The 24,675-nt window shown below is 40.0% G+C and overlaps 1 protein-coding gene across 2 annotated transcripts in view; it reads left to right on the top strand.

Moving 5' to 3' along the window:
- Positions 1-24,675, top strand: part of SP4 (Sp4 transcription factor) — a 76,406-nt gene that overhangs the window by 43,798 nt on the left and 7,933 nt on the right. For both annotated transcript variants that reach the window (XM_066353822.1, XM_066353821.1), the window contains exons 4-5: positions 1,820-2,048; positions 13,337-13,536. In XM_066353822.1, the coding sequence (XP_066209919.1) occupies positions 1,820-2,048; positions 13,337-13,536 (429 nt within the window). The remainder of the gene's footprint in view (positions 1-1,819; positions 2,049-13,336; positions 13,537-24,675) is intronic.

The following is a 24,675-nucleotide window of genomic DNA, read 5'->3' as shown; positions in this document are numbered from 1 at the left end:
TTGAGGAGTTGTATGAATTTTATGATGAATAAAACTTGAGTTCAATAACTTTAAGTAATACTTTTTCCCCAAAAAATTACTGGCCCCCAAATTAAGGTGCGTCTTATACATGGGGAAATACAGTATGTATTGCTTTACAATTTACAAAGCCTTTACCAATTGGGAAATCAACTTGATCTTCATAAGTAACTCTTTAGGTAGGGGACAGGTATTTTAGGGAGGTCAGCATTGTTAAGAGTCGAGGAAACGGGTAGTCTCCGAGTGTGCAGGGAGAGACCTCTATGCTGAGGCCTGGGGGGGTGGAGGCACACTTGAACAGGGCTTTGGTAAGGGGTTGTGGCTTATACCGGATTTGGCTGGTAGCAGTAGAAATAAAAGTCCTCTGAGGTGTGTTGAACCTCCAGGTACAGTCATTGAAGGGGACGTGAATTTACAACTTCTGACTTGACTGGCATTGCTTTACCTATCATACCATTTTACTTCAGAGGTGAACAAAAATTTAAACGTTAGTAGAAGAACTACAGTGTGTATCCTTACTAGAGTGACAAAATACATATTTTTATTTGTATTGTCGTTCAGTGCTACCAGAGGTATCAAGTGCTGTGAATACACAGGGGAGTGTGAGATTTACTTTGGCTGGCAGAGCGAGAGGTTTAATTTTGTTTAGAAAATGTGTGCTGTTTTCTCACTTGCTAATTTCCATTGTCTTTTCTTGGTTGCTATGCATAAAGTACTTCATATACAGCTTCAAAATAAGCCCTTTTATTTTATACCCAGCACTCACGTGTTTGTTTCTGCAGCTGGATTTTCTTCAGCAGTAACAATGGCTAACATGTAACGAACAGTTATGTGCCCAGGGGTGTGATAAGGGGTTTGTTAAAATTAACTTTTTAAATCCTTATATCAATTCTCTGAGGTGGGAGCATTCTTATATAAACAGGTTTTTTCTTTCCTGCCTATTCATATACTTTCTATTCCCTCAGCAGTTGGGGAGAAAGTAGGCTGTGTTGAAAGAAAGGATAATTATAAGGGATACTCACGTGCACATAAGGATCAATTTAAGCCATCTAAATAGCTATTTTTGTCATTTTATGTATTATTTATCATATTTTTCCTAAGTGAAGAAGCCAAGTTGGTGTATGTGCTGACCTGAGAGGTGAAGTCTAAGCTATCTAAAATGAGTGAACAAAGTAGTAATACCTATCCTAAATGTTGTGTTTTATGCTTATAGTAACAGTATGAAATAAACATGGGTGCTTTTGCATTTTAAAAAACTAACTCGGTGTGCATAATTTAAAACAGTCATCAATAAAGAGATGTTTGCTGAATTTGAAGTATTTAGAAATGAGAAGTGTCCATAAAACTTAATCATTTTAGTTAGTTTTCATTCATTTTCTTAGAATGAATATGTTCCTTACTGTGGAAATGGTAATAATAATGCTTTGTATTTATAAAGCATCTTTCATCTGAGGATTTCAAAGTGCTTTTCGAATAATGTCTCATGAATTCTCACAGCACTTTAGTGAGGTAGGTAGGTGGCAAGTATTATTATCTTCATTTTACAGATGGAGAAATTAAGCCACAGGAGGGTTAAACGATTTATGTATGTAGACCCACCAACCAGACAGAGGCAGCCTGAGCTACAAAAGTAAAAATACTATATTTTAGGAGGATTGGCATAGTATAAGTCATTAACCCTTTTGCTTTGTACTTGAATTATTAGAACAAATATGGTAGCTTTATAATGTTCACATTGGAATTACTGTTTTCCTTTATTGAGTAGAAAACATTATAATACTTTTTTCCTCTCTGTTTTTAGGTCAGCAGCAAGGACAAGATGGAGTAAAAGTCCAACAAGCTACAATAGCTCCTGTAACTGTGGCAGTTGGAGGAATTGCTAATGCAACGATAGGTGCTGTTAGTCCTGACCAACTCACACAAGTGCATTTGCAGCAAGGCCAGCCCGCTTCTGATCAAGAGGTACAGCCTGGCAAGAGGCTTCGAAGAGTTGCCTGTTCCTGTCCTAACTGTAGGGAAGGAGAAGGAAGGTAAATGCTCCGTTGCCAACTCTGTCTCTTTGGAAGGCATAAAATAGTTAAAACCAAGCCATTGATTGGGTATTTTGATAATTAGAACATTTGCTAGCTTTGTAGTGCAGAAGTTGAGATATAATATTGTTATGAAGGGCATTAAATTGAGCTATTCTAGGAATAGTTCTCCACCTTATACTTTTTTGAAATTTTTTTACTTTTTTCATTTATCATATAAAATTTTTTTTTTTAATTAAATGAGAGAAGGGGAGGCAGAGAGACAGACTCCTGCATGTATCCCTACTAGGATCCAACTGGAAAACCCCCTAAAGGTGATGCTCTTCCCATTTGGGCTGTTGCTCCATTGCTTAGCAACCAAGCTATTTTTATCACCTGAGGCAAAGGCCACAGAGCCATTCACAGTACCTGGGGCCAACTCACTGGAACCATCAAGCCATGGCTGTGGGAGGAGAAGAGAGGGAAAAAAATGGAGGGGTGGAGAAGCAGGTGGTCACTTCCTTTGTGTTCCCTGACCAGGAATTGAACCCGGAACATCCACATGTTGCGCCAACACTACCACTGAACTGACTGGCCAGGACCCATTTAAAAATTTTAAACAGCTCTATTGATATAAAACTCACATGCCATACAATTCAGTCAAAGTGTACATTTCAGTAGTTTTTAATATATTCACAGAATTGTACATCCGTCACCACAATTAATTTTAGCACATATTTGTAATCCCCACAGGAAACCTTGTGTTCTTGAGCCATCACCCCTTCATTCCCAACCCTCTCACCTCTAGGCAACCACTAACAGTGTTTCTGTCTTTCTAGATTTGCCTATTCTGAACATCATGTAATGGAATCATATAATATGAGGTCTTTGTGACTTGTTTTATTCATTTAGCATAATGTTTTCAAAGTTTTTCTATTAAAGCATTCATCGCACTTTATTTTTTTAATGAATAAATAATATTTTGTTGTACACACACACACACATACAACACACACACATACAACACACACACACAGTATTTTACTTTTCCAATCATCGGTTGATGGATATTTGGCATTTTCCACCTGTTGGCAATTATACTGCTATGAACATTCTTATACAACTCTTTGTTTAGACATATGTTTTCATTTCCCTTAGGTCAGCGGTTCTCAACCTGTGGGTCGCGACCCCGGCGGGGGTCGAACGACCAAAACACAGGGGTCGCCTAAAGCCATCCACCCCTGTGTTTTGGTCGTTCGACCCCCGCCGGGGTCACGACCCACAGGTTGAGAACTGCTGCCTTAGGTATATACCAGGGGGGCCAGTTCACTGTCCCTCAGACCGTTGGAGGGCCGGACTATAAAAAAAACTATGAACAAATCCTTATGCACACTGCACATATCTTATTTTAAAGTAAAAAAACAAAACGGGAACAAATACAATATTTAAAATAAAAGAACAAGTAAATTTAAATCAACAAACTGACCAGTATTTCAATGGGAACTATGCTCCTCTCACTGACCACCAATGAAACAGGTGCCCCTTCCAGAAGTGCGGCGGGGGCTGGATAAATGGCCTCAGGGAGCCACATGTGGCCCGCGGGCCGTAGTTTGGGGACCCCTGGTATATACCTAGGAATGGAATTCCTGGTTTGGGTGCTAACTCTCACAATTTGAGGAGCTGCCAGAATGTTTCTCAGTATGGCTGTATCATTTTCATTCCTACCAGCAATGTATGAGGGTTGTAATTTCTCCACATTGTTGTCAACAGTTGTTATAATCTGACCTTTTTTTTTTTATAATCTGACTTTTAAAAAAAAAAGATTTTATTTACTGATTTTAGAGAGAGAAGAGGGAGAAAGAGAGAAGGGGTAGGGAGGAATGGGAAGCATCAACTCATAGTTGCTTCTGGTATATGACTTGACCAGGCAAGCCTGGGCTCTTAAACTGGCGACCTTAGCATTCCAGGTTGATGCTTTATCTACTGCGCCATCACATGTCAGGCAGAATTTGACTTTTTGATTGTAGCTACCCTGGTAGGTATGAAATGGCATCTCAGTGTGATTTTGATTTTTATTTCCGTGGTGACGAATGACATAGAGTATGTTTTCATGTGCTTGGTGGTAGTTTGTGTATCTTTTTGGAGAAATATCTATTAATATCTTTTGTCTATTTTATTTTTTTATTATTGAGTTGTAATGGTTCTTTATATATTCTAGGTACAAGTCCCTTATCAGATAAAGGATTTGCAAATATTTTCTTCCAGCTTACGAGTTTTCCTTTCACTTCATTGATAATGTCCTTTAAGACACAAAGTTTCTATCTTGATGAAGTTCAGTCTTTTCTTCGGTGACTTTTGGTTTTGCTGTTGTTTCTAAGAATTCTTTACGGAATCTGAGGTCATAAAGATTCCTAGTTTTCTTGTGAGAATTTTATAGCTTTTGCACATTTCAGTCTTTGATCAATTTGGGGTTAATTTTTGAATATGATTTGAGGCAAGGGTTCATTCAAAACCATTTGTTGAAAATACTCTCCTGCCCTGGTCAGGTTGGTTAGAGCATGATCCCGATATGCAAAGGTTGCTGGTTTAATCCCCGGTCAGGACACATACAGAAACAGATTGATGTTTCTGTTGCTCTCTCTTTTCCTCCTCTTCCTCTAAAATTAATAAAAACTAAAAAAGAAAAGAAAAAGCTATCCTTTTCCCGTGAACTGAATGCTCATGGCATCCTTGTCAAAAAACAGTTGACCAAAGACATACAGGGTTATTTCTGGACTTTCAGTTCTGTTTCATTGATCTGTATGTCTGTCTACGCCGGTACCGCCCTGTGTTGATTGATTACTTTGGCTTTGTAGTAACTTGAAATTGGGAAGTATGAGTCCTGACTTTATTATTTGTTTCTAATACTGTTTTGACTCTATTGGGACACTTGCAATATGTGAATTTTAGTATCAGCTTCTCAGTTTCTGTAAAGAAGGCAGGTGGGACTCTGACAGGAGTGGCATTGAATCTGTTTAGATCGATTTGGGGAATATTGCCAACTTAACAGCATTAAGTCTTCCGATCCAAATACCATGGTGTGTGTTTTTCTGTTTCTTTAGATCTTCTCTAATTTTCAATATTGTTTTGTAGTTTTCAGAGTATAGTTTTTCACTTTTTTTGTTAAATTTATTCTTAAGTCTTTTATTCTTTTTGATGCTGTTGTAAATCAATTGTTTTCTTGATTGTTTATTGCAAATGTATAGAAATACAATCATATTTTGCATATTGGTCTTGAATCCTGCAACCTTGCTGAACTCCTTCACTAGTTCTAATAATGTTATAGTGGATTCCTTAGGGTTTTCTATATGTAAAGTCATGTCACCTGCAAATAGAGATAGTTTTATTTCATTCTTTCCACTCTTGATGACTTTTCTTTTTCTTACCTAACTGTTCTGTCTAGAACCTACAGAAAGAACACTTCTATTTAGTGTTGAATAGAAGTGGTGGAAGTGGACATCACTGTTTTGATCCCTATCTTAGGGGAAAAAGCATTTGGTCTTTTACCATAAAGTATGATATTAACTCTGGATTTTTCAAATATACCCTTAAGTCCATTCGCCTGACCTATGGTGATGCGATCTGGAACACTGAGGTTGCCGGTTTGAAATTCCAGGCATGCTCAGTGAAGGCACATATGAGCGCAACTACAATGAGTTCATGCCTCCTGCTCCTTCCCCACCCCCTACCCCCCACACTTCTCTCTCTCTAAAATCAGTCAATAAAAAAAATCGTAGAAGTACACTATTTCTACTATATTGAGTGTTTTTGTCTTGAAAGGGTATTGGGTTATTGTCCAATGCATTTCTGCATCTGTTGAGGCAGTTATATAGTTTTTGTTTTTTATTCTCTCAACATGGTATACATTAATTGATTGTTGGATGTTAAAGTACTTTAATGTTCATAGGATTAAATCCAACTTGGTTGTGGTTTACAATTATTTTTACGTTGCTGGATTTATTTTGTTAATATTTTGTTGATGATTTTTGCATCTGTGTTCATCAGAGATATTGGTCTGTAGTTTTCTTATTATGAATGTCTTTGCTTTCATAGAATGATTTGGGAAGTACTCTTCCCAGTTTTATTTTTGTCAGAGTTTGTTGAAGAACTGGTGTTAACTTTTTAAATGTTTTGTGGAGTTCACAGTGAAGCATTCTGGTCATTGGTATTTTTTTGACTGCTGATTCAGTCTCTTTACTTGGTACGGGTTTTTTCCTGACTGATTATTTATTCTTGAGTCAGATTTCGTACTCTCTGTCTTTCTAGGAATTTGTCCATCTCATCTAAATTATTTAAGCAATTGGCATGTAATTGTTGTTTTATGAAAATATTGAAAATAGAGATGGAGATCTCCAACTATTGTTGAATTGGCTCTCCATCTGTTTTGGTGTACTCTTGTTACTCTTTATGTTCATAATTGTTATACCTTCCTGATGGATTGACTAGGTTATCCTGAAGAAATCTTCCTCATCATCTCTGATAGTGTCTTGTTTTAAAGTTTGGTTTGTCAATGTCAGTATAGCCATTCCAGCTTTCTTGGAGTCTTGTTGGCATGTCTATTTGCATCATTTTACTTTCAGTTTTTTTGTATCTTTGAATGTAAAGTGTGTCACTTGTATACAGCATATAGCTGGATTTTTAAAATTCAATCAGACCCACCCTAAAAAAAAAATCTGCCTTTTGATTGGATTATGTGATCCGTGTTTGCATTGATGCTGCTGACTTACTTGAATTCACAACTGCCATTTTACTTTTTGTTTCCAATATCTCATTCTTTTTTGTACTCTATTCCTTTCTTTGCATTAAGTAAATATAGCATTTTAAACTTGTAATTTTGCACTTTAATTTCATTAATGATTTTTTTCATTATACAGAGGTCCTGTTATGACACAGTCCCTGTTCTTACAACAGTGACATAACCTGAATTTTGATATGTTGAAACACACTCTAGCTAAGTCACTTACTTATCCTAACATAGTTGTAAAATCATAATCTAGAACATAAAAACACAACTAAGCCACAGAGAAAGGAAAAGGACATAAATATACTGTACTGTATACTGTGCTGTAGTAACAGAAAAAATGACAAATGATGCCAGTGGCATAAGGCAAAACACTCCTTTCTCAATTTTTAAAAGTTTTTATGGAAGTGAGCATCATAAACTCAAAATGTCTTATGTCGAGGCTGTCATGGACCCCCTGTATCATTTTGAGTTACTTCCTTAGTGGTTGCTCTTGGACTTAACATATATATCTTATCATAATCAGTTTAAGATTTATAGTAACAGAATTCCAGTGAGTTATGGAAAGGTTACCCCTATGTAGTTCTATTCTCTTTTGTGGTATTGTTACCCATAGTATAAATATTACAAACCCAAGAATACCTTGTTATAATTACTAGTTTATATAATTTTACTTATTTTACACAAGTGAAGAGGAATGATGCACCTGAAACCTGAAAGGCAGAAACAGCAGGCCGACCCAAAAACACAAGGCCAGTATGTTCCATAAAGAAAGCTGATTTTAAAAACGCCTGGGTGCAGGCGGGCTGAGACCAGCAAAGGGTGTCATGTGGATTGTCAAAGGGCCTTGGACAAAGGCAGGGCAAGATAACTTCTGTTTGTGGTTGGGAGTGGCACCACAGTTCTTCAAAGTTGCCTGCACCCTAATCCAGTAGTCCCTTACCAGCATCCAGCTACAAGGGTGGTCTGAGCCAGAGGACTGAACAGGCAAGTCCTTCTTCCTTTAGGCCTGCATTGTTCGTAAGGTGGTGGCTGAGTAGCCATTTTATCAAAACCTATGTAATTTTATTAACCAGTGTCACCCTGTCAAGGCAGTAGCCAAGGCCACCATCACAGCTGCCTGGCCCATGCAGGTTCCCATTAGATCCAGACAGACAGTAATGAAACAACGGAGGCAAGAGCTGGTGGGCCATTAGCTTTAATCCTAGCTTGCACCCAGTGGGCAAGTAAAAACATACACTGGGCTCCAAAACCCACTCATTTAGTGCTCACAAAGCTACTGGCTTATTCGAGTTTCCTAGAATCAAAGGTTTCTAGCTCACCAGCTTTATTCACCTCTGTTCCCCATCTCCTTCTCTCTGCACAAACTCTGCACAAACTGGTTTCTCCTTCAGCACTCCGCCATGTTGGCGGATTCTCCTGGCCTCCTCCACGTAGCCTTTCTCTACTCTCCTACAGCATGGGCTCCTCCTAGAATGTAATCAGTCTTCCCCAGGAACAATGTGATCTCTCTTCCTTTTAAAACCTTTTGGTGTGAAAGCCCTCCCCCAACACATATTAACATAATCACGCCCATCCCAAGCAATCACGTGGGCAACGAGCTTCCATGTGGGCAGCAAGCAGCGCTGTCTTTAACAAAGTGAGCATAATATATTTTATCTGCCCAACACACCCCAATAAAGTCTCCCATCCAAGTACCAACCAGGCCCAACCCTGCTTAGCTTCCAAGATCAGATGAGATTGGGCACATTCAGGGTGCCAATAAAGTCAATTAAAAATAAGAAGTGGAGAGAAAGCAAACAGGTATGTTTAGCTTTTGCTGTGTTAACTGTATCATTTCTGGTTCTCTTTATTTGTTCCTGTGAGCTTGAGTTCCCACTTCAAGTGGTTTCCTCAGCCCAGTATAGCTTTGCTTTAATCCACCTACTTGGTGCTATTTTTGGCAAATAGTTAACATATATTACATTTTTAAATGTTATAGGCTTGATAATACGTTTTATACATATTGTTTATAAAATTGCTTTTTAAAATTAGTTAAGAGAAGACATATGCAGTTATCCTGTTTGTTATAATTGTATAATTACCATCGCTATGTGCGGTAGAATTGCTTTTTAGGGTCGTTTGCTTTCAGAGTTGTATGGCCAGTAGCCATGGCCACCATCACAGCCGCAAGTGAAAGGCAGGGAGGCGCAGAGACAGACTCCTGTATGCATCTCGACCAGGATCCACCCAGCTACCCATCTGGGGCTGATGTTCTGTCCATCTGGAGCTGCTGTTCTGTTGCTTGGCAACCTAGCTACTTTAGCACCTGAGGCAGAGCTATGGAGCCATCCTCAGCACCTGGGGCTAACTTGCTCATTTGAGCCATGGCTGTGGGAGGAGAAGAGAGGGTGGGGAGAAGGGGTAGAGAAACAGATGGTCACTTCTCCTGTGTGCCCTGACCAGGAATCGAACCCGGGACTTTTAAACGCCAGGCTGACACCCTACCTCTGAGCCAACCAGCCATGGCCTCCAATTGTTTTTTTGTTTGTTTGTTTTTACAGGGACAGAGAGAGAGAGTCGGAGAGAGGGATAGATAGGGACAGACAGACAGGAATGGAGAGAGATGAGAAGCATCAATCATTAGTTTTTTTTGTTGTTGTTGCGACACCTTAGTAGTTGTTCATTGATTGCTTTCTCATATGCCTTGACCTCGGGCCTTCAGCAGACCGAGTAACCCCTTGCTTGAGCCAGCGACCTTGGGTCCAAGCTGGTCAGCTTTTTGCTCAAGCCAGATGAGCCCATGCTCAAGCTGGAGACCTCGGGGTCTTGAACCTGGGTCCTCGGCATCCCAGTAGGACTCTCTACCCACTGCGCCACCGCCTGGTCAGGCTCCAATTGGTTTTTAAAAATTATTCCTCTTAGCCCTGGCCGGTTGGCTCAGCGGTAGAGCGTCGGCCTAGCGTGCGGAGGACCCAGGTTCGATTCCCGGCCAGGGCACACAGGAGAAGCACCCATTTGCTTCTCCACCCCTCCACCGCGCTTTCCTCTCTGTCTCTCTCTTCCCCTCCCGCAGCCAAGGCTCCATTGGAGCAAAGATGGCCCGGGCGCTGGGGATGGCTCCTTGGCCTCTGCCCCAGGCGCTGGAGTGGCTCTGGTCGCAATATGGCGACGCCCAGGATGGGCAGAGCATCGCCCCCTGGTGGGCAGAGCGTCGCCCCTGGTGGGCGTGCCGGGTGGATCCCGGTCGGGCGCATGCGGGAGTCTGTCTGACTGTCTCTCCCTGTTTCCAGCTTCAGAAAAATGAAAAAAAAAAAAAAAATTATTCCTCTTTATTGATATTCTCTATTTGATGTGACATTGTCATTTTGCTTCTTTAATCATGATGTCCTTTAGTTTTTCCAACATATTTATAATGGCTACTTTGAAGTCTTATTAAAAATGGTTGCTCTCACAGGCAGCTTCTCTTTCCTGTTTTTCCCCCCTAATATATGGGTCATACCTTTTTGTTTTGTTTTTGGCATGCCTCATAATCTTTTGTTGGAAACTGGACAGTTCAGATAATATCTTACAGCAACTCTTAGCACTTTCCCTCCCCTCTCCATACTCACAGCTTGTTATTGTTGTTTGCTTATTTATTTAGTGACTGGCTGTATATTTTAGAGACACTCCTTGGCACACCATGAAGCCTGTTGCTCCTCAGTGGATGCAGACTTGAGTATGACTCTGGGATGACCTTGGTTTTGATTGTCTTCTTCCCTGACCACACCCAGCTATTATGCTTCACTAATTGCCAGCTGATTGCTCTATTGTTTTCAACAATACCCTGGAGCATACATTTTTTCACAATCTGATCCAATCAGTTTCCTTCATGTACTAGATTACTCGGTCTGTGCTTGAGATTTATTCTAACTCTGGAGGGCTCCTCCCAACTGCCTCTTTTCTGGCTTCTGTCTGGCAGCCTAATCTAGCCTACAGTTTAACCCAGTGGTAGTCAACTTGGTCCCTACTGCCCACTAGGGGGCGTTCCAGCTTTCATGGTGGGCGGTAACGGAGCAACCAAAGTATAAATAAAAAGATAGATTTAACTATAGTAAGTTGTTTTATAAAGATTTATTCTGCCAAACAGCGAAAATCCGACATAAAGTACTTGGTAAGTAATTATTATTATAATGCTTTAACTTGCTGTAACTCTGCTTTATAAATTTTATAAAGTAAAGTTACTTCCCTACTTTATAAATCACCATTACTGTGGAACCGGTGGGCAGTTAGAAAATGTTACTACTAACAGAGATACAAAAGTGGGCGGTAGGTATAAAAAGGTTGACTACCCCTGGTTTAACCTTTTTTTCCAATGATTGTATTAGACTTTTTCCCAGTTGACTTTTGCATTAATCTCCAGTGTTTTTTTTTGTGTGTGTGTGGGTTTTTTTTGTTTGTTTTGGTGAGAGAGACCACACAGATAGGGACAGACAGACAGGAAAGGAGAGAAATGAGAAGCATCAGTTCTTCATTGCGGCATCTTAATTGTTCATTGATTGCTCTCTCACATGTGCCCTAACCTGGGTGATGGGGCTATAGCCGAGCCAGTAACCTCTTGCTCAAGCCAGCAACCTTGGGCTTTACGCCAGTGATCTTGGGCTTCAAGCCAGCATCCATGGGATCATTACTATGATCCTGCACTCAAGGTGGTGAGCCCACACTCAAGCCGGCAACATTGGGGTTTTGAACATGGGTCCTCCGTATCCCAGGCTGATGCTCTATCCATTGTGCCACCACGTGGTCAGGCTAATCTCCAGTATTTTTTAAGAACCTCTGAGTGTCAAACTTCTCCACACTTTGTTGCAAATAAAGTCCATTTTGGCAGAGAGAGGAGAGATTTAGAACTCTGTTTATATGGTATGCTCATCCTCTAGCCGGAATCTGTCATAATCTTGAACTGGGGGTTGAGACATGAGAGGCATCTTTCTCTCTCAGTGGCATCCCTGCTGTAGCAGGTGCATGCTCGTTGGCAGGGGCATCAGTAGCCTCAGGTTTTCTTGGCTTGCTTCTCCTGGCTTGGGAACCTCTGATTTATGAATTACAAATGAGCTGGGTCAAGGGTGATCTGGACGCTGGCGTTTTCACCTTGCCCTATCCAAGGTGGAGCCTATGTCTAAGGAGGTGGGGTTGGGTGAAATGGAGTTCCCTGGCTGTGGGCCACACTCACCTGGAATTTAGCCTCAGCTGCAGGTAGTTGGGGGTAGAGTAAGAAATGCTGATGTCCTGCCCCTTGTAGTAGATACCTTTCAACTAGAAGATGGGAGGAGAGGGAACTGTGTTCTTGGCTGCACCAATCGAGTTTCTGTGTCAAGGGAGGGGGAAGGGGAGGGAGGGGTGGGGGAGGGAGTGGAAGTGTCTTGGCTCAGATACCACATTCTCTCGCTGTTCAGTTAAATTCTGTGATTTTCATGGATTCAGGTTTCTTTATTTGCTGTATACTCCTAGGGCCAGTTCCAGACTGAAAGTGGTATTTATTTTGTTTTGTTTTTTTATAATTTTCACCAGTTTCACAGGGGAGTGGGTGTATGGAGTTCATCACTGTCCTGCTAGAATTGAAACTCTGTACCTTATACTATTAAATGGGGAATACTATCCTTGGGTATATCAGAGAATTCTCAGGTGTCTTGAAAGCTTAAAGAAATTTTCTTTCCACAGGGAAGAGCCTGCTAAGAAATAAACATGAGCCCTGGCTGGTTGGCTCAGCGGTAGAGCGTCGACCTGGCGTGTGGAAGTCCTGGGTTTGATTCCCAGCCAGGGCACACAGGAGAAGTGCCATCTGCTTCTCCACCCTTCCCCCTTCTCCTTCCTCTCTGTCTCTCTCTTCCCCTCCTGCAGCCAAGGCTCCACTGGAGCAAAGTTGGCCCAGGCACTGAGGACGGCTCCATGGCCTCTGCCTCAGGTGCTAGAATAGCTCCATGCCCCAGATGGACAGAGCATCGCCCCCTGGTGGGCATGCCAGATGGATCCCGGTCAGGCACATGTGGGAGAGTGTGTGACTGCCTCCCCACTTCTCACTTTGGAAAAATACAAAAAAAAAAAAAGAAATAAACATGAACGTAAACTTTCTGACAGTGACATATTTTTATAGCATTTTTCAATTTTGTGTACAACCCTGGGTTTTTTTCTCCCTTAAGCAAGAGAAGGACAGAAAGGAAAGGAGATGAGAAACATCAACTCGTAGTTGCATCATTTAATTGTTCATTGATTGCTTCTCATACATGTCTTGACCAATGGCTCAACCCAAGCCAGCAACCTAGGGCTTCAAGCCAACGACCCTGTGCTTAAGCTGGCAAACCTGTGCGCACGCCGGTGACTCGGGGTCTCCAACCTGGGACCTCTCCCAGCCCGATGCTCTCTCCACTGCTCTGCCACTCTCAGGCAGAATTTTCCTGGTTTTTAACTACAGTTAATGCATCATGATTTAGAAATCCTACTCAGATTTCCTTTTACTTTTCCATAATTATAAGGTGTCTGGAGTGTACTAAATGTTTGGTTTTTGTTTTGTTAGAGGCAGTAATGAACCAGGAAAAAAGAAACAGCATATCTGTCATATTGAAGGATGTGGAAAAGTTTATGGCAAAACATCTCACTTACGAGCACATCTTCGCTGGCATACTGGAGAAAGACCTTTTGTGTGCAACTGGATGTTTTGTGGCAAAAGATTCACAAGAAGTGATGAGCTTCAGAGACATAGAAGAACTCATACAGGTTAGTTGGTTTATTTTTGGACTTGTACTTTCTACTTATTTTTTCAGTGCTTAGATGAAAATTTTAGTGGTAGCTGTCAAACTGGAAATGTGGAAATTAAAACAAACTCTTTACCTTATATTTTATTCTACGTTTTGTAAGCTTTATCAGCATAATTACGTGACCTGGAATTTATTTCATTTGCTTATCTTGTATTAGCAAGGTGAATTCTAGTATGTTTCCCCCCCCAATATTTAAAATAAGATGAAAAGAGTTGAATTAAGATTATTAGTAATTTTTTATTAGTTTTTGTTTTGACTAAAATATCTGGAATAATAGGATAAATACCCACCTAATTTAGAAGTGACAAATGTTAATGTTACATTATCTGTTATTTTTTAATAAAATAAATTATATAAAGTTGACATCATCATTGTCCTTCTAGTTTTCAAGGACAGAAGCTACCATGAATTCAAAGTGTTTTGTACAGTTTTAATACTATATATTACATTTATTGTTTATGGGTATAGTAAATATTGTTTTGTGTGTACTATGAAATATTACATAAATGATATATTACAGTATCCTAACTTCATTTACTATGTTTTGAGACCTATCCAAGTTCTTATGTATGCATATAAATATGTATCCATGTGTCTGTTTCTTTAACTGCTGTACTGTATCTATCGTGAGACCGTAGTCCACTGTGTTAATCCAGTTTCCATACTGTTGAGATTATCGTTAGCTTTTGTTGTCACAGACTTTGCTGCTGTACATATACAGTGAACAAGTATAAGTAGCAGTATTGGAGCGTAGAGAAGTATATGTTCGGTAACTGCTAAAGTCTCTAACGTGGCTGTTATCATCTCTGCTTCACTAGCAGAGTGAATTTTCCACTTTGCTGTGCTCACCAGAACTCACAAATGTCAGGCTTTGAAAGTTTTTGTGAATCTAAGATGATTTCACATTTTTTAAAATGAGCAGGGTTTTTCAGAGGATGACGTCAGAGTAATGGCGGGGTAGGAAGCAATACCGATAAATCTCCCCCAAAACTCAACAAGATCTTCAACCAGAAACAGAAAAACCTATACTTGGAGCCTCCAGATGCTTGGCAATACACCCAAAGGTATGACAAAAAAAAAACAGAGCCACAAGTAAAAGCTCCAAGAAGAACACAATAAAACCAAATTTAAACTGTGACAACAACAAAAAGAAAGAGGGGGAGAAGATGGAGATTAACAGTAGCAAAGGACGATGGAGTGCAAAAGTACTCACAAAATAGTTCGCTACAATGAACAGGGTAGGGACCCTTTCAAAGGTAACCACCATTGAAAAAACCACCACAGAAGCACATGAGATAAAAAAGATAGCAACAGAGGAAAGATGTATGGAATACAACCAAATAAAAACAAAAGATAGAAAAACGAAAGAGAAGGATCAAACAAGACACAAAACTAACAGAAAGCAAGATATAAAATGGCAATAGGGAACTCACAAGTATCAATAATTACACTAAATGTAAACGGATTAAACTCACCAATAAAAAGGCACAGAGTAGCAGAATGAATTAAAAAAGAAAATCCAACTGTATGCTGCCTACAGGAAACTCATCTAAGTAACAAGGATAAAAACAAATTCAAAGTGAAAGGCTGGAAAACAATACTCCAAGCAAATAACATCCAAAAAAAAGCAGGTGTAGCAATACTCATATCGGATAATGCTGACTACAAGACAGGAAAAGTACTCAGAGACAAAAATGGCCATTTCATAATGGCTAAGGGGACACTGAATCAAGAAGACATAACAATTCTTAATATATATGCACCAAACCAAGGAGCACCAAAATATATAAGACAGCTACTTATTGATCTTAAAACAAAATGAGCAGGGTTTTTTGTTGTTGTTGTTGTTATACTGAGATTAGCCTCTTTTCATGAATTTATAAGTCATATATATTTCTTTTTCTCTTGGATTATTTGGTCATCTTTCTTTTCAGTTGTTCCTTTTTATTACTGATTTATATGTTGCACCCCCGTATATCGTATATCGCTAGTCTTTTATCTTTGTGCTCTTTTGTCATGTGGAAGTTTAACATTTTTATTGAGGCAAATATAAGAGTATATAAAGGTTTCTCTCATATATTAAAGTCCTCTTTAGAATGGCTCAACTTCTGGATCCTCCTTTTTAAAAATTATTTCTTAGAAATTAAATTTAATGGGGTAGGTCCTCTGTGTGGCTTTTATCCGTCAGTTTCTACATCAATTCTGTACTATTTTAATCACTTAAAGGCTTAAGTCTTGATCTGGTAGAGCAGTTTTTTGCATAGAACACTGATTATTTAGAACATGTCTAGTATATATTGGGGACTTGATATGTCAATTTTGAATAAATTAATAATTTGGGTAAATGTTTTACTTAAACTTTACCTTGTACCAAGATACATGTAGGACAAAGGGAGAAATAGAACTGACATTTATTGATTGATCAGATGTTTCAAATATATTATCTCATTTGATTCTAGCAGCAACACTGAGATATAATATAGCTTCTTTTCACAGATTTAGAAAATAGTCTCGAAGAAGAAAAAATAGTTGTTAAAGTTTGATGTTGCCCTAAGTAACACAGGTAAATCTTTGTGTATTGGCCAGTTTGTTAATAAGCATTATGCTGAAACTAAGAATTTTAATTTTTAAAAAGGTTTTTAAAAGTTGTATAGCATTGCATTGGGGTTTCTGAGGCCACCTCACCATTCATATTGGCAGAGATGGTATGAATAAAAATTAATCCCATAAAAAGATTGGTTTATGTTTTAGAAAAATTGAGAGCATGCAGTATTTCCACCCTGGCTTAGCAATGGGAGAGATTAGGAAAGCCAAGAAAAATGATTAATTGCTGCTTTCTTTCCTTCCCCATCTCCCACCACTACTTTTTTTTTTTCTTCCCAGAGACAGAGAGTCAGAGAGAGGAGGGACAGACAGACAGGAATGGAGAGAAATGAGAAAACATCAATCATCAGTTTTTCATTGTGACACCTTGGTTGTTCATTGATTGCTTTCTCATATGTGCCTTGACCGCGGGCCTTCAGCAGACTGAGTAACCCCCTGCTCGAGCCAGCCACCTTGGGTCCAAGCTGGTGAGCTTTTTGCTCAGGCCAGATGAGCCTGCGCTCAAGCCGGCGACCTCGAGGTCTCAAACCTGGTTCCTCTGCATTTCAGTCTGATGCTTTATCCACTGTGCCACCGCCTGGTCAGGCTCCCCCACCCCCACTTTTGAGAGAGAGAGAGAGAGAGAGAGACAGGAAGGGATTGAGAGGACAAGAGGGAGATGAGAAGCATCAACCCATAGGTGCATCACTATTTATTTATTTATTTATTTATTTATTTATTTATTTATTTATTTATTTATTTAGTGGCAGACAGAGAGAGGGACAGATAGGGTCAGACAGGCAGGAAGGGAGAGAGATTAGAAGCATCAATTCTTCCTTGGGGCTCCTTAGTCTCCTTAGTTGTTTATTGATTGCTTTCTCATATGTACCTTGACTGGGGCGGGGGGTTACAACAGAGTGAGTGACCCCACATTCAAGTTGGTAAGCCTGTGCTCAAGCCAAATGAGCCCACGCTCAAGCTGGTGACCTCAGGGCCTCGAAACTGGGTCCTCCGCATCCCAGTCTGATGCTTTATCCATTGTGCCACTACCTGGTCAGGCTGTAGGTGCGTCACTTTAGTTGCTCATTGATTGCTTCTCATATGTGCGTTGACTTGGGGTGGGGCAGAGCTCAAACTGAGTCAGTAACACTTTGCTCGAGCTGGTGACCTTGGGCTTCAAGTCAGCAACCTTTGTGCTCAAGCCAGTGACCCTGCACTCAAGCTGGCGACTTTAGGGGTTTTGAACCCGGGACCTACCTCAGCATCCCAGGTCAACTATCTATTATGCCATCAGAGGTCAGTTGAAAAGTTTCTGCCTTTTTTTTTTAACTTGGAACCCACATGATTTTATAATTTTGTGTGAGAAACAATGAATTTCTAGCCTGACCAGGCGGTGGTGCAGTGGATAGAGCATCGAACTGGATGCGGAGGACCCAGGTTCGAGACCCCGAGGTCACCAGCTTGAGTGCGGGCTCATCTAGTTTGAGCAAAAGCTCACCAGCTTGGACCCAAGGTTGCTGGCTCAAGCAAGGGGTTACTCGGTCTGCTGAAGGCCCGCGGTCAAAGCACATATGAGAAAGCAATCAATGAACAACTAAGGTGTCGCAATGCACAACGAAAAACGAATGACTCATGGTTCTCATCTCTCTTCGTTCCTGTCTGTCTATCCCTCTCTCTGACTCTCTAAAAAACAAAAAACAAACAAAAAAAAAAGCTAAAAAAACCAAACAATGAATTTCTAGAGTCCCTCTCTACCTCATATCCACAGTCACATAAACACACAAAACAGATTTATCCAAGCGTTTATATACACAAATACTTTAAAACTAAAGATTAATGATTTGGATGTGTGTGTGTGTGTGTGTGTGTGTGTGTGTGTGTGTGTATTTTAATGACTCATACCATTATCATTTTCTACTAGCTTAAATAATTCAGAATTGAATGTACTTTAAGCTCACTTCTAGTGTTTCAAACATCTTAATACATTATATACAAAATTGTTTTAAGTAAATGTTATTCTGAGAAATACTAAACTGAATATCACTGTATTTATTTTACTTTTACTTATTTATTTTTAAATGAATTTATTAGAGTGACACTGGTTAATAAAATTTTATGGGTTTCAGATGTACCATTCTAGAATCCGTATTTACTTATAAATACTTAATATAGTAACTTCTAAGTATTTAAAATTGTTGAAAAGAATATGAATGAAACATCTTTTGAGACCAGTAAATATTATTTAAACATTTAATATGTCATGTTGAAAGCTTTGGCCATTTATCGCAAGAGCCATGTTTTATATTATGTCCAACCATTATGCTAAGTAGAAACTCTCAGTACTTTGCCATGAATGAAGTTTTTTGTTTTTGTTTTTTCATTTTTGAGAAAGGAAGGTGGGGTAGAGATATGTATAGAGAGAGAGACAGACAGACAGACAGGAACATCAATCTGTGTTCCTGTATGTGTCCTGACCAGTGATCGAACCAGCAGTCTCTGTGCTTCAGGATCATACTGTTAACCAGCTGAGCTATCCGGCTAGGGCTGAACGAGTTATTTTTATTCACTGCTGAAAATAATAGATATTTTTTTGCTTTATATAAAATAAATTTTAAAAAAACTTCCAAATGATACATGCATATGGTATTAAAATCAAAATCATATAGAAGGATCGTGCAGTCTTTGCCCCACCCCTGTTCTCCCAAGAGAAAATTATATTTAATCTTTTAACTATTTTTACATTTTAATTCTTCCTGTGATGGCTAGTATATAGCTAACTATTATGCCTAAAGTATTATTTATTGATCTTTTAATAGTATTAGAAACTATTGACTTCTTGCTTTGAGAGTTAAGAATTTATCTCAGTTTGCACCATCTGATGACACTATTTCTTTTTTAACTGTAAGCATGCTGAACATTATCTCTTGACCCACTGTGTTCATTTCCCATCTCTTTCACCTCTTACCTTCTCTCACCTAAACTTTTACTCTCTCTCTCCTTTCATTTGATGTTAAAATGCTTACATTTCAATAAGCAATGTCTCCTTTTTTCATAACTTAGTTCTTAAAGTTAAAAATTAGTAAATAATAATTACATTACAACTATATAATGTACAGTGATTACATATTTTTGGTGAAATTTCTAATTGCTGTTTTTCCCCTTTCATTGTTATTTTAACATTTTTGTTACTTTTGTATTTTGGAGGTGATTCTTTGAGTTTACTCAAATATCCTGTTTATTTTTTAAAGATTTTGTTTATTGATTTTACAGAGAGAATAGGGAGGGGAGCAAGAAGTATCTTTAAATATATTATTTATTTATTCATTCATTTTAAAGAAGAAAAGAGAGTAAGAGAGACAGAGAAAAGGGGAGGAGCAGGAAGCATCAACTCCCATATGTGCCTTGACCAGGCAAGAAGTATCAACTCATAGTTGCTTCACTTTAGTTGTTCATTGCTTGCTCGTTGCTTCTTTTAAATGCCTTGACCGAGCAAGCCCGGGGTTTTGAACAGCAACCTCAGCATTCCTGGCCAACACTTTATTCACTGCGCCACCACGGGCCAGGCGTCCTGTTTCTCTTTAAAGAACATACAAATATTTCACTTTTAGCATTTCTCATTTTATCTTGCCTGCAGTAATTATTACTATGGTATGCTAAAGGTCATTTTTTCCCCTTCATTGCTTGTACAGTTTTTAGTTGTAATTCTTGTGTAAGGAAGATTTATATAATACCTTCTTCCCCAGTTGTATGTTTATTCAGTCATTTATTTATATCACTGTGGACTCATGAGCATATATTTTATTTGGAGAGTCATAACCCAATACTGTTATTTTTTCTTACTCAAATCATTCTACCTTTGGCCAATGGAAATTGTTTTAGGTTACCTCTGCTGCCCTTTTGACATGCCCCATCTCACTCCCTGCTTACGCAGAGCCTCCAAGGGTAGGCACAGGCGAGAGTTTGGCCTTCTCAGGCCTTCACTGAGCAGGCTAACAGTCCTGAGCATGTAGGTAGCCTTCTAGATTCCAAGGAGTATGTCAGAACTTTTCAAAACCCCTATGGACATCTTATTCCCAGCTTTTCCTTTTAAACTTGTTGTTTAGTTTATCTATTACTTGTCTTAAGTATTATTCATTGCCTCTTCCTTCCATGAAGTTAAAACACTTCCCCATAATTGATTTAGACAAACACAGAGCCTTCTCTCTCCTCAAAGAAGGTTTTCACATTGGGCTACCCTCCAAGTAGCTTGTTAAATACAAGTCTTACATGCGGTCTTCCAAAGGACCACAAGTCCGAAGAACTAGACAGATCAGACGATGTTAATTCTTTGGGAATGAGAATTTGAAAAACCTCCAGTTCTGTTCTGCTTCCTCTGCTGGCTGCCAGGTGGCTGGGGAGTAGCAGAACATGGAGTTAGGCAAATTAAAACACCACAAAGCTGGCCTGACCAGCCGGTAGCGCAGTGGATAGAGCGTCGGACTGGGATGCGGAGGACCCAGGTCCAAGACCTCGAGGTCACCAGCTTGAGTGCGGTGTTACAACAAAAAACTAATGATTGATGCTTCTCATCTCTCTCCGTTCCTGTCTGTCCCTGTCTATCCCTCTCTCTGACTCTGTCTCTGTAAAAAAGAAAGAAAGAAAGAAAGAAAAATGTTTAAAACAACACAAAGCTTTCTGTTCTTGTCAAGATTCAGCCATTTTTTTAAAAAAAAAAAAAAAAAGGAAAGAAAACACTCCCAGAGTTCCTGTAAACCTTGTTTAATTCCCAGAGTCAGAAAAGGTCAACTGATCGTTTTTGTTCAGTTTTCTGATTCTTTTCATAGAGGAGTGAATTTTTGGAGGTTGTCATCTTTATTGACATGACCTCTTTTATGGTTTTGGGTCTTTCTTCTTTATTTCTGAAGAATTACAAGGATTAGAGAGAATTGATAAATTCTGTTTATGACATGTTAAATGAGGCTGCCCAGAGCACATCTAGGAGATGTCAGATTCACAGTTGAGAAATCTAGATCTTGATGTAGTCATCCATTTATAGATGATTGGAGAAGATAAAATAGCTTTTTTTTTTTTAAAGATTTTATTAATTTTTTTACAGAATCAGAGAGAGGGATAGATAGGGACAGACAGGAACGGAGAGAGATGAGAAGCATCAATCATCAGTTTTTCGTTGTGATACCTTAGTTGTTCATTGATTGCTTTCTCATATGTGCCTTGACCATGGGCTTTCAGCAGACTGAGTAACCCCTTGCTCAAGCCAGCGACCTTGGGTCCGAGCTGGTGAGCTTTTTGCTCAGCCAGATGAGCCCGCACTCAAACTGGCGACCTCGGGGTCTCGAACCTGGGTCCTTCCACATCCCAGTCCGACGCTTTATCCACTGCGCCACTGCCTGGTCAGGCTAAAATAGCTTTTTTAAGAATGCATTTATAGTGAAATGACCAAAGGGCTTCTATATTTGACTAAATTCTGAAGGAGGAAACAAAAAACTACTCGTGCAAACTGATGTCCCTGTAAATTCATGGACTCGTATCTCAGCCAGTCTCTCAGAAGAGTCTATCAGTCCTTTTCTGTGGTGTCAGCTTTCTAAGTACTTTCATAATTACACAAACCTTTTTAAGTCTTATTTTCCTTGTGACTTCCACTGAGCCTCATCTACTCCTAATCTTTCACTTCAAGAAAATTGAAGCCATATTACTTCCCTCAAATTATCATCCCTTCCCCTTTTACTTTTCCCCACAGGTAAGGACAGAGGAGAATTGAGTGTACTTGTGGAAAGATGTGCTTAGGCTGGGTAGGTGAGAGTGCCCATTAGGGAATGAGGGCTGAGGACTTAAGGGGGAGCAGTGGAGGGACCCACGGACTGCTGGGCTCTAAGTGTGAATAGCTAGATTTCTTAGGGAAAAAATCACAAAATGATTTCTGTGAGTTATATATAAAAGTCTGGTTATTTTTACTGAGAAATTATATATATGCCACATACTGACATTTGATGAAAGTTAATTATTGAGCAAATAGTGTGCTTTCACTTGTCTATTATAAATTCCAGACATTAAAAAGTTCCCAGATAATGGGTTGAATTGTGTCTCCCAGAAAAATATGTTCAAATTCTAATCCCTGGTATCTGTGAACGAAACCTTATTCAGAAACCTGTTCTTTGCATATTAGATGAAGTAAAATGGGGCATACTATGCCAGGTTTTCTAGTGGGCCCTAAATCCAATGAAGACGACCATTTAAAAAAGGGAAAAACACAGGGGAAAAGGCAATGTGAAGTTAGAGGTAGAGATTAGAGAGATGCAGCTTCAAGTCAGTGAGTGCCAAGGGGTCCCAGAAGTTATCAGAAGGCGAGAATGGGCCAGTGAAGGATTCTCCAGAGCCCCTGGTGGGAACACTGCCCTACAGATAAGCCCAGGGTCACACAAAATACATACATAGAATCCAAGGGAGTCTCTGATACAGAGTCCCTTATCTGAGGCATAAATGGGATTCCTCATAAAAGTGCACCAACCCACATCATGCAACAGTCAAGATTGTAGGGAGAAGCTTAGTTTTGAGAAGATCTTAGTAATTTAAAAGACGGGAAAGGCTTAGTCTTAAAACTAGGCCTTAGCCCTGGCCGGTTGGCTCAGTGGTAGAGCGTCGGCCTGGCGTGCAGAAGTCCCGAGTTCGATTCCCAGCCAGGGCACATAGGAGAAGCGCCCATCTGCTTCTCCACCCCTCCCCCTCTCCTTCCTCTCTGTCTCTCTCTTCCCCTCCCGCAGCAAGGCTCCATTGGAGCAAAGATGGCCCGGGCGCTGGGGATGGCTCCTTGGCCTCTGCCCCAGGCGCTGGAGTGGCTCTGGTCGCAACAGAGCGACGCCCTGGAGGGGCAGAGCATTGCCCCCTGGTGGGCAGAGCATTGCCCCCTGGTGGGCTTGCCGGGTGGATCCCGGTTGGGCGCATGCGGGAGTCTGTCTGACTGTCTCTCCCCGTTTCCAGCTTCAGAAAAATACAAAAACAAAACAAAACAAAAAAAAACACTAGGCCTTAGGCTATAATGACTTTGCTGGTTTACAGCCTGTCTCCCACACCCAATGCAAACTATAAGCAAGCAAACATATACATCAGGGGTCCCCAAACTTTTTACACAGGGGGCCAGTTCACTGTCCTTCAGACCGTTGGAGGGCCAGACTATAAAAAAAAGCTATGAACAAATTCCTATGCACACTGCAGATATCTTATTTTAAAGTAAAAAAACAAAACGGGAACAAATACAATATTTAAAATAAAGAACAAGTAAATTTAAATCAACAAACTGACCAGTATTTCAATGGGAACTATGCTCCTCTCACTGACCACCAATGAAAGAGGTGCCCCTTCCAGAAGTGCGGCGGGGGCCGGATAAATGGCCTCAGGGGGCCGCATGTGGCCCGTGGGCCGTAGTTTGGGGACCCCTAATATACATCATACTTACAAATTATTTGACCAACCCTCCCGCAGCCAACGGTCCATTGGAGCAAGGTTGGCCTGGGCACTGAGGATGCCTCCATGGCCTCTGCCTCAGGCGCTAGAATGGCTCTGGTTGCAATGGAGCAATGCTCCAGAGGGGCCGAGCATCGCCCCCTGGTGGGCATGCCGAGTGGCTCCTGGTCGGATGCATGCAGGAGTCTGTCTGCCTGCCTCCCCTCTGCTTCTCACTTTGGAAAAATACAAAAAAAAAAGAGAATATCATGGTAGGAAGTCATCCAATGTTTCTAAATATGAATTTTCTACTTCAGTTATTTGAAAAGAGTCTACTGTATGTTAATAGCCATGTAGTACAGCATGGCGTTTTCTTAGTAATCTAGGCAAAGAAGCAAAAAAATTTTTTCCATAGTCAATTTATTAAGCCAGAATTGAGTTATGTTATTGGGATTTCCTTAGAGCAGCCATTTTCTTTTTTTTTTATTTTTATTTTTTTATTTTTTTATTTTTTATTTTTTTAGAGAGGAGAGAGGGAGAGAGAGAGAGAGAGAGAGAGAGAGAGAGAGAGAGAAGGGGGGAGGAGCTGGAAGCATCAACTCCCATATGTGCCTTGACCAGGCAAGCCCAGGGTTTTGAACCGGCGACCCCAGCATTTCCAAGTCAACGCTTTATCCCACTGCGCCACCACAGGTCAGGCCTAGAGCAGCCATTTTCAATCTTTTTCAGCTCATAGCACACCTAAACCTAAAATTCTGTGGCACACCAAAAACTATTTTTTCCTGATCTGACACAAAAAATAAGAATAATTTTGACTCATTTACACTGGACAGTTACTGTTGTGTTTTTTAAAATATTTGACAGTCTAAGGAAAAAAGAGGTCAGTGCCCCTGACTAAATAGTCAGGTATTGTTGTAAAATGCCAAAAGCTACAGAATTAATATTAATATTTTAGGAAATTTAAAGAACATTTTTTCAATTTGGGCTAGGCATGCAGAAAGATTTTGTGAGTGTGATTTCTATGCTTGTGTGATTAGCATAAGACCAAGATGGCATTGTGTTGTAAATGCAGGAAGAG

This window comes from Saccopteryx leptura, chromosome 12, assembly GCF_036850995.1.
Source record: "Saccopteryx leptura isolate mSacLep1 chromosome 12, mSacLep1_pri_phased_curated, whole genome shotgun sequence".
NCBI lineage: Eukaryota > Metazoa > Chordata > Mammalia > Chiroptera > Emballonuridae > Saccopteryx > Saccopteryx leptura.
Note: the sequence above shows the minus strand (reverse complement) of the source record. Positions and strands in the feature narration are given on the sequence as shown.